The 11,247-nt window shown below is 37.4% G+C and overlaps 1 protein-coding gene across 1 annotated transcript in view; it reads right to left on the reverse strand.

Annotated features, from left to right (window-relative positions):
• Nucleotides 1-10,600, reverse strand: part of LOC149227015 (uncharacterized) — a 63,166-nt gene extending 52,566 nt beyond the window's left edge. Inside the window, 2 exon segments of the mRNA XM_089380375.1 lie at nt 9,037-9,260; nt 9,820-10,600. Coding sequence (XP_089236501.1) covers nt 9,037-9,260; nt 9,820-10,501 — 906 coding nt within the window. The 5' untranslated portion in view covers nt 10,502-10,600.
• Between the last annotated feature and the right edge of the window lie 647 nt (nt 10,601-11,247).

Here is an 11,247-nt window from a genome sequence, read left to right on the forward strand (position 1 = left end):
CACTTTTGTATATTGGCATGCTTCTCTTGTTTATTGTGTAAAAATGACTAACATTTCAAAAAATCCTAAAAAATATTTATTAGAAAATAAAAAATAAAACACTTATATAATTAAGTATTGGGGTTTCTGCAGTGCATTATATTGGATATCATTTTCGGATTCAATTGCGTTAAGTAAGTCATTCATCTATGACCATTTCCATGAGAGGTAGTCATAACTAACTAATTTCTCGTGATTTTTGAATAGTCCACTTAGCACTCATTGCATCAGGTGATGCTCACAGGAGTGAAGAAATGGGATTGAAACTAGTGAAATGAATCACATAACATCAATCATCACTTCAGGGGCTTGCACTCAGTAACCAGGACTTCTCAGGAGTTCACCCATCCCAGATCGCCTTTGGCTCAAGCACGCTTAACTGTGGAGATTTTCCCCACAATCAAGCCCACTTAGCTTGCTACCCCATTTGGCACAATACATGCTAAGGTTTTGCAAATGGGGTACCAAGCTAAGTGGGTTTGATTGTGGGGAAAAACTCCACAATTTAGCGTGCTTGAGCCAGAGGTGATCTGGGATGTGTAACCTCTCAGAAAGTCCTGGTTACTGGGTGCAAGCCCTGAAAGTGATGATTGACGCTATGTGATTCATTTCACTAGTTTCAATCCCATTTCTTCACCCCTGTGAGCATCACCCGATGCAATGAATGCTAAGTGGAATATTCAAAAATCATGAGAAGAAATGGTCATAGATGAATGAATGCTAAGTGGACTATTCAAAAATCATGAGAAGAAATGGTCATATGAATGCTAAGTGGACTATTCAAAAATCATGAGAAGAAATGGTCATAAATGAATGAATGCTAAGTGGACTATTAAAAAATCATGAGAAGAAATCGTCATAGATGAATGCTAAGTGGACTATTCAAAAATCATGAGAAGAAATGGTCATAGATGAATGAATTCTAAGTGGACTATTCAAAAATCATGAAAAGACATGGTCATATGAATGCTAAGCGGACTATTCAAAAATCATGAGAAGAAATGGTCATAGATGAATTCCCGATGCAATGAATGCTAAGTGAACTATTCAAAACAATATCTTAGTGATTTCCAAAAATGGTATAATGCTTGTAGGGGACGAGGGGACGGCAAGGATTTCACAATCATTACAGGAATACTTTTTGCAAGACTTTTTGAAGTTTTGCTTAAATCTATCGCTAATTTCAATATGTCCAGTTATATTTATGTTCATAGGACTTTTATTTACATAAATTAAGTAAATTTAATGAACTCTTAGGCATTTTGTTTTGTCACATCTTTGTGGTCAATTTTGCAGGAGCTTCGTCAAGATTTTTTTGGAATCTTAGCTGTATAATCTGTAGAAATTCGGTGTTTCGAATTTTTTAAAAATGTTGCATCTATTTTGTATATTCAAAATACATTTTTTTTACGAATTTCAATCAAGAATTTTTGGAATCATAGCTGTGTAATTTGCAGAAATTGAGTGTTTCAAAAGTATCTCTCCATAATTTTAGGTGCATTAATTGTTCTTACCCAATTGGCAAAAGAAGACATCATTGCTATGCAGAATTCCAACCCCAAGTCTACGCAAAAAGTGACCCCATGTCACTGCTACAACAATGCAGGAATGGGCCTCAACTCCAGCGACATGATGCACTCAACTGTTCTTTCATGGGCCTCAACACCAGCTACAGGATGCACTCAAATGTTCTTTCTTTTGAATTAAAGTAGAGACAACACAAATCTTTTCCTGAGCTTAAAATAATGGCCAAGGGTGGTTCCAGGTAGTTTCCAAGGTGAGGCACCTTTCTTTGTTTTCAGAGATCCAAAACAATGTTTCCAAACAACAGAATGGAACTACGGTTAATCTCCACTTTGGTAGTGGTTTGTCAGTTTAGCTCAATTTTTTTGGAGAATGTCTATTCACATTGTTAGACCAGAGCATACATAACACACAACGGATTTATACTCAGAGACAGACAAATGGAGAAACAACAAGATTACTTAATCAGAAACAGCGAAATAGATAAAACAATCACTAGAGAACAAAAATCACTTTGCATTACATAACAGGCTTGGGCCTTCGGTTGCTTTCCTTGGCCAGAGAAATTACAAATTTATAGAGGTAGAAGAAGGATCTAGAATCTTTTATGTGATTCAGATGGAGATCTGGAATGACCTAGAAACCACTGGTGGTGTAGGAGGATCTAGAATGCTACATGTGATTCTAGAAACTAATGGCGGTGTAGAAAGATCTAGAATCCTGGAGATCTAGAAAGATATGATCTAGAATCCTTCGTGAATTTGGCTTCACACTTAACATTCTCCCACTTGAAGCCAAATAAGAGTGATCAAGTCACACCGAGTCCTACCATGCTTTTACATAACTCATGTTTATTTCGTGGTAGAATCTTAGTGAGCATATCAGCAGGGTTCCTATCTGTATGGATCTTTTCCAAGGATAATTGGTCTTCCTCCAAGACATGTCGGATCCAATGGTACCTTAAGTCAATGTGCTTGGTTTTTGAATGAAATGCTGGGTTTTTCGCCAAGTGAATGGCACTCTGACTATCACAATATAACACATACTTGTCCTACTTTATTCCTATCTCTCCTAGGAATCGCTGCATCCACAACATCTCTTTACAAGCTTCTGTTGCAGCTATGTACTCTGCTTCTGTTGTAGAGAGGGCTACTATTCTTTGTAGCCTTGACACCCAGGATACTGCTGCACCTGCAAATGTATACAAATAACCTGTAGTGGGCTTTCTGGTATCCATATCTCTAGCCATATCTGCATCTGTAAATCCTTCAAGCACAGTCTCATCATGACCAAAACATAAACAATTAATGATTAGTACCCTTGAGATACCTTAAAATCCATTTTACTGCTTGCCAATGTTGTTTGCCTGGATTGGTAAGGAACTTGCTCACTACCACTGAATATGCAATGTCTGGTCGTGTGCATACCATGGCATACATTAAGCTGCAAACTGTTGAAGCATAAGGAATTCTTCTAATCTCTTCTTTCTCTTTGTCATTACTAGGACATAATTCAGTACTCAGCTTGAAGTCGGTTGCAAGGGGTGTACCAACTGGCTTGGCATCCTTCATATTAAACCTGTCAAGCACCTTCTTGATATATTTTTCTTGTGACAGCCACAACCTTTTGTTTTTCCTGTCACGCATAATCCGCATGCCCAATATCTGTTGTGTTGGTCCCAAATCCTTCATTGCAAATTTGTTACCCAAATCTTTCTTCAACCTATTGATCTTATTCTTATCATGCCCAACAATCAACATGTCATCCACATATAACAATAATATGATATACTTTCTTTGATCATACCTCTTGATATAGACACAATGGTCAACTTCCAACCTCTGAAAACCATGTTCCAACATGAATGAATCAAATTTCTTGTACCATTGTCGAGGTGCTTGTTTCAACCCATAGAGACTCTTCTTCAACCTACAAACAAGGCCTTCTTTGCCTTTTTCTATGAAGCCTTATGGCTGCTCCATATAAATTTCTTCCTCCAATTCACCATGAAGAAATGCAGTTTTTACATCTAACTGTTCACATTCTAGGTCTAAAGCAGCAACTAGACCAAGAATGACTCTAATGGATGACATTTTAACAACAGGTGAGAAAATTTCAATGAAGTCAATACCTTCTTTTTGGGCAAAAACTTTCACCACCAGTCTTGCTTTATACCTCTCCTTTTCATCACCTTCATGCTTAATCCTGTACACCCATTTGTTTTGTAGATCCTTTCTACCTTTTGGGAGGTTTACCAACTCCCAAGTTTTATTTTCCTGCAAAGAGTTCATTTCTTCTTCCATTGCTTTCTTCCATTCTTTACTGTGCTCGACTTTACAAGCTTCTTGAAAACAATTAGGTTCACCTTCATCAGTCAACAAAATATAGTTTGAAGGAGGATACCTTTGTGAAGGCTTATGAGGCCTAGAAGATCTGTGAACCAACTGTGGTGGTGAATTATCAGGTTGAATCTCCTGTAAAGGTTCCTGCAAGATTCCTTCTTCTTCTTGTTCATTATTTTCCACTTGTTGTTCTTCATGCTCCTGAATTTGTTGTTCATTTTCTTGTATTGGTGGTATGTTTTCCTGCTGCTCTTCAAACCTGTCAATAACTTTCTTGACCTCCAACTCACCTACAGTCCTCTTGAACATTTTCGACTCATTAAATATAACATCCCTGCTTCTAATAATTTTATGTTTGACTGGATCCCATAGACGATAACCAAGATCTTCATCTGCATATCCCAAAAAAATGCATTTCATAGATTTATCATCTAGCTTAGTTCTATTTTCTTTGGGAATATGTACAAATGCTTCACATCCAAAGATTTTCAAGTGAGAATAATTCAAATTCTTACCAGTCCAAACTTCTTCAGGGATACCGCCATCCAAGGCTGTAGTTGGAGATCTATTTATGAGGTAGCAAGCGGTCCTGACTACTTCAGCCCAAAAATTCTTCTCCAAACCGGAATTGGACAACATACTTCGCACCTTTTCCATAATGGTGTGATTCATCCTTTCTGCAACACCATTTTGTTGAGGAGTATCAGGCACAATCTTCGCATGCTTTATGCCAAACCTGTTACAACATTCCCTAAATGCATTTGAGCAATATTCTCCACCATTATCTGTTCTTAAACACTTAAGCAATTTGTTAGTCTCTCTTTCAACAGCAACATGGAATTTTTGAAATATTCCAAACACTTCACTTTTACTTTTCATAGGATATTACCAAACCTTCTTGGATGCATCATCTATAAATGTTACAAAATATGATGTTCCTCCTAATGATTTGATTTTAACAGGCCCAAACACATCCGAGTGTACCAATTCTAACACATTTTTCTTTCTGTCATGGCCACCTCTAAGGAATGAAACCCTTCTTTGTCTACCATATATACAATGCTCACAAAGATCAAGACTGTAGGATTTCAAACCTGGCAATAAATTTTTATCAACAAGGATTTTTAAGCCCTTCTCGCTCATGTGACCCAAACGCTTATGCCACAGATCTGCTGAATTTCCTTCTTTTGTGACAGCAGCCAAATCTGATTTTCCTATCAGTGTCTTCAATGTGTATAATGTTCCTGTCTTGGGTCCTTTGGCCATGACCAATGCACCTTTGCTAATTTTCCAACCTCCTTTTCCAAAGCTTGTCGAATAGCCTTCATCATCCAGTCGTCCCATAGAGATTAAACTCATGCGCATTTCTGGTACATGCCTGACCTGTTTCAACAATATATCTTGTCCATCTTTCATCTTGATCTGGACATCTCCCACTCTAATAATACTGCAAAAATAATTATTCCCCAAATACACTCTATCATAATCACTGGGATTATATGAAACAAAACTATCTTTGCATGGGGTTACATGGTGAGATGCCCCAGAGTCAAGGATCCAATCAAAGCCACTACTAGATGTATATACACATGCATCCTCTACTGAAATAGTAAACAACACATCACCATTTGTGGCTACAACAGTAGTCTCACCTTCATTTGTGCTGGATGACTTGTGATTTGTACTAGACGGTCTCTGATCCTTTTGTCCTTTCTTCCAGAATTGACATTCTTTCTTCATGTGCCCGGGTTTGCCACAATGAAAGCAGATGATCCTTCCTCTCCTTGATTTTGATCGGCCTCTCGATCTTGATCGCCCTTGCCGACCTCGATCCATTCTCCTACCACGATCAGCTAGAGCTAGAGCCTCTCCTCCCTGGTTTTCTGCAATTGACTTGCGTCGCAGCTCCTCATTCATTAAACTGTTGCTAACATCATCAAACTTCAGGGTCCCTGTAGTTGTTGAAGTGCTCATAGCTACAATTAAATTTTCCCAGCTGTCTGGCATAGAACACATTAGCAAAATAGCTCTAATTTCATCATCTAAAATGATTTTAACAGAGGCAAGTTGATTAGTAATAATATTAAATGCATTCAAGTGCTCAGCAATTGAAGCACCCTCCTTCATTTTGAGATTATAAAGCTTCTTCATCAAGAACACTTTGTTTGATGTTGTGTTCTTCTCATATAGATCATGGAGCTTCTTCCATAATCCTTCTGTCGTCTTTTCTCCAGACACATTGAAATAAACATTCTTTGCTAAATATTGGCGGATTGTTGCAATTGCCTTTCTATCTAGCTTATTCCACTCTTCATTTGTCATCGATGAGGGTTTCTTTGTTGTGCCCTCAATCGGCAAATACTAATCCTTTAAAATCAGTATATCCTCCATCTGTGATTTCCATAGGGCAAAATTAGCCCCACTCAACTTCTCCATATCTGTAACTGTTGTCTCCATTTTCAATCAAATTCATGCCCCAAAACACAAAAACTCCATTTAAAAATAAAACTTTAATTATTACTCTTTAAAATTTAGTAATAATGACCTTCCTCCTTTTAAAATACCCTTTTCAAAATTTGTGCTCCTTTTTAAAATATACTTTTCAAAATTCCAACATATAATTATATATGTTTCATAATAAATATAAAAACATATATAATGTTTTAACCTTTTCACATTTCACACATACATATGTTGGTTTGTGAAAAAACTTGACGTATACGTGCAAGCTTGATGTAAAAAAAACTTACGGACACCACGTTTCAACTCCAATCTCCACGAATCTCCACTTTTCAAACTCCAGCAACACGTTTCAACATAGATCCACAACCTTGCTTTTCTTGCAGCAACTGTCTTTTCCAGCGTTCCTCAGTTATTTCCTGGACGGATCCTTCAACAGCTCCAGGGGTAACAACCAACATTTTAACGAACGCTGCCAGAGCAAGGTGATGGCACTAAGCGGCTTGCACTGTGGATATTCAAACTTGGCTCCGATACCAGTTGTTAGACTAGAGCATACATAACACACAACGGATTTATACTCAGAGACAAACAAATGGAGAAACAACAAGATTACTCAATCAGAAACAGCGGAATAGATAAAACAATCATTGGAGAACATAAATCACTTTGCATTACATAACAGGCTTGGGCCTTGGGTTGCTTTCCTTGGCCAGAGAAATTACAAATTTATAGAGGCATAAGAAGGATCTAGAATCCTGTATGTGATTCAGATGGAGATTTGGAATGAACTAGAAACCACTGGCGGTGTAGGAGGATCTAGAATCTTGCATGTGATTCTAGAAACTAATGGCGGTGTAGAAAGATCTAGAATCTTGGAGATCTAGAAAGATCTAATCTAGAATCCTCTGTGAATTTGGCTTCACACTTAACACACATTAACACCAGAAACTAGCTCTTCATTAAAGTATGGTACTTTCAACCTAATCGTATGCCACGTCCATCCATTAAACAATGTTGGTGCAAAGTTTTAGTCTGTTGTTTTGGCCACATAATTGTTTATGCCGATGATACAACTCCATGTACTACGCTTAGTCTAACCGGCCAAGCATTAAAGAATAAGCTCTATGAAATTTGATGTGATTACTGAGCTACATGTTACAACCATAACAAGGAATTCCTATTAAATGAAATACATATGAAGTATTTAAATACATTTCAAAACGATGAGGAATGGTATAGTGGTGATGCCGCGCCTTGGTCTTTGGTGTGGAGATGAGGGATGGGCTTTGGAGATGAGGGATGGTACAGTGGTGACATCGCACCTTGGACTTTGGTGTGGAGATGAGCGATGGGCTTTGGAGATGAGGAATGGTACAGTGGTGACGTTGTACCTTGGGCTTTGGCGTGGAGATGAGGGATGGGCTTTGTCGTGGAGATGAGGTATGGTACAGTGATGACGTTGCGCCTTGCGCTATGGAAGCTGCTTAGGAGAGATGGTACAATGATGAACACCTTGGAGACGTTAAAGATGAGGGATGGTATAGTGGTGATGTGCACGCGTTGGAGATAAGGGATTGGTACAGTGGTGATCTGCGCACGTTGGAGATAAGGGATTGGTACAGTTGTGGCGTCACGCTTTGGGCTTTGGTGCTCTGGTGGCGACAGTGATGAACTGAAGTCACCACCCAACAAAACATCACTATATGTCACTTACCAGTAACATAATAAATACACTATGGTTTTTCCTTCCACAGTTATTCATAATTAAACATTAGTCTTACCCATTGCCTCATTATTCTCAAAGATAGTTAGAAATTAGTCCTACACATTGCCTCATTATTCTTAACATAGAAATAGATTTGACACAGAATTGCCATTGGGTGCCTCAAGAGATACGAAGGAAGTGGCATGTGGTAGGTTGCGCTGGGAATATTCGCTTCCCTAACGCTTCACCTGGGTACAAATTTTGATTAAATTAAAGAGTAGTGTAGTGTCATAATTTTGCTGGGAAAATAGTAAAAATTATTTAGGTAAGAGCTTTCATAAAATTCAGTTGAAATTTTAGGAAATTTAGATTACAGTCATTAAGCTTGAAAAAATTTTCAGTTTTTTTATGGAGTTGAATCTATTTCCACCATAATAAAAAGAGATTCAAACATTTTTGTATTTAGATTTTTAAAAAAATTAAAAAAAAAATGATAAAATTACTCTAAAGATGACTTTAAAAGCGTCCCTAAAAATAACTTTGAGGGCTTCCTTGGACAATGCCAAATTAAAATACTATATGCTTGCTAACTTCTCTTCGTACCTTTTGATACTAAACAAACAAAAGTCAATAAATAATATTGAATAATTATAAATTAAAAAACGTATTTTTAAAAATAATAAAGGACTTTACACTATCAACCTCTCTGCTTCAATATGCTCTAGTTTGTGTTAAATTTTGTATCAGGTGCCAGTTGTTTGAACATAAACATTTTTATTTAGTTTAAACCAAAACAGTGCTTGCTCTAGAATGCAAAGGTAATAACTCTAGAATGCAAAGGTAATAAATAGTACAAATTTATATCTCAACAATAATCTGTACATAGAGTGCATTCTCCCTTGAAAACGCTTAACAGTTGCAGATTTCAAGCTAGGAAAATTTGGAAAACTTAAGACCTCTAACAAAGCCTTCCCTGCCCTGCCATGCCATTGGGAAGTGAAGTGACGCCAAGTACAGTAAGAGAAACGCACTGATACATTTCAACTTGTATGAAAGAAAAGAGCGCTGCCACTGGAATGTGAAGGCACTGATACATTTCATCTTGTATGAAAGAAAAGAGCGCTGCCACTGGAATGTGAAGCCTTCCCTGCTCTGCCATGCCACTGGGTTGTGAAGCTTTCCATGCCCTGCCATGCCACGGTAAAGTGAAATGACGCCATGGATAGAAAAAATAACACACTGATACATTTCAACCTGCCCGAAAGAAAAAAAGGGGTGGGAAATGACGCCAAGGATAGAAAAAATAACACACTGATACATTTCAACCTGCCCGAAAGAAAAAAAGGGGTGGGAAATGACGCCAAGGATAGAAAAAATAACACACTGATACATTTCAACCTGCCCGAAAGAAAAAAAGTGGTGGGTTTTGCCACCCCATACAAAAAACAGGCAAACATATACAGTGAAAAGCAATTTATGTAAAGTTCAGCAAGTAAATCCAATCACAATACCCGACGACGATACGATTATTTTTTCATGCTTTGTTGTTGAAGCCGGACTTGCTCACACGACAGAATGGCTTGCAATATACTTAAAAGCAATACGATACATCCTGCCAACGTAGATGCTACAAGGCACGCCCTTGGAAAGTACTTATATTTCAGTTCAGCGCATATCATTATATATTCGTAATTCGTGTAGAAAGTGTAACGCCATCAGTGGCTGACTCAATTGGTTCGTACTTACCCTTCCCCATTGCTTTCCGCATTCCGTTCCAGACACCGACTACTTCTTCGTCGGTGGCCAAGCCATTGTGGATTATACCGCCATTTCTCAGCACCTCAACGTCGGCGGCTGTGTTGATCAAGCAGTCCATCAAGGCCACATAGCACATCAGCGGTTTCGTTTCCTTTTTGCAAACGAATGCCTCGAATGCCACCAAATTTCTCATGACAGCTTCTGTTCTCTCGTCCATTTCGATGGTGGGCAAGTGAATCGTGTAGGTTTTGCTATCGAAACGGATTTCGTTGAGATGTTCAACGTGCGCAGCGAATTTCACTCCTTTTCTTCTGAGTTCTACAGCTGATGGGAGACTGATCATGTACCTCTTTTTCTTCCACATTCGATTGTGTTCTGCATGATCTGTGGGATCCGAAGGGCGGATGATATTTTCGTACACGAACCCTAAAAGATGTGAATCTGGCCTTAATGAGGGAGCGGCTAAAACATATGAATCCAGCTTGTCACGTTTGTATAGAAAAGGGGATAGAGTGTGCCAAATGTGTCTTAAAATTGAGTTGAGATCAAGATCTGTGCCTGCCTGCCATTGGAGGATCATCTGTAAGGCAAACATGGGTATTTGATTTTGTAGCTTCATAATATCTTTCTGCACCGCTGCAAACATGGTAGTTTGATTTTCCAGTTTCATAATATCTTCCGCCACTGCCGATGGTAGCTGGTTTTGTAAAAAGAAAAAACGAGTTGCTGGATCACAGTCTGACTCCCGGGTGAAGATCTTCCTAAAATCAATCAACAACAAAAATATATATATATCTTTACAAGTAAATTCATAAATATAAAGCCAAAAATATATATATATATATTTTTTAGAAGCAAATTCATAAATATAAAGTATATTTTTAGCATTTAGTATATTTTGTTGGGTTTTTTTGTAAGTTTGGTAAGACTATATTTCTCACTCTAATAAAAAATAACACAAAATTTCAATCCAAAACTTCCTGTTGGATAAGACTTCATTTCCAATACTATTGTCAATTGAACTACCCAAACCCCAAACTCACTAACTTTCCCCAAACTCACTAAGACTTCATTTCCAATACTATTGTCAATTGAACTACCCAAACCCCAAACTCACTAACTTTCCCCAAACTCACTAACTTTATTGATAGTTTTTGATAATATTTTCTTTTAATAAATTTAACTTCTAATTTATCAATATTTAAATATGTTTTAAATGTTAAATATAATAAATAAAAATATTTATAAATACTAAATTTTATTTCATTTCATTTCAATGGCTGTTTATATTAATAATATCACAATATTACAATTCCACAAATAATGATTGTTCCATTCAAACCATAGAAACCCGGAAAACGGCTTTTACTGGTTAGAAATAAGTATGGTATAGTTTGATATTATTTGCAGATATCA

This window comes from Pinus tabuliformis, chromosome J, assembly GCF_031772625.1.
Source record: "Pinus tabuliformis cultivar Carrire ecotype Pingquan chromosome J, CPIR1, whole genome shotgun sequence".
Classification (NCBI taxonomy): domain Eukaryota; kingdom Viridiplantae; phylum Streptophyta; class Pinopsida; order Pinales; family Pinaceae; genus Pinus; species Pinus tabuliformis.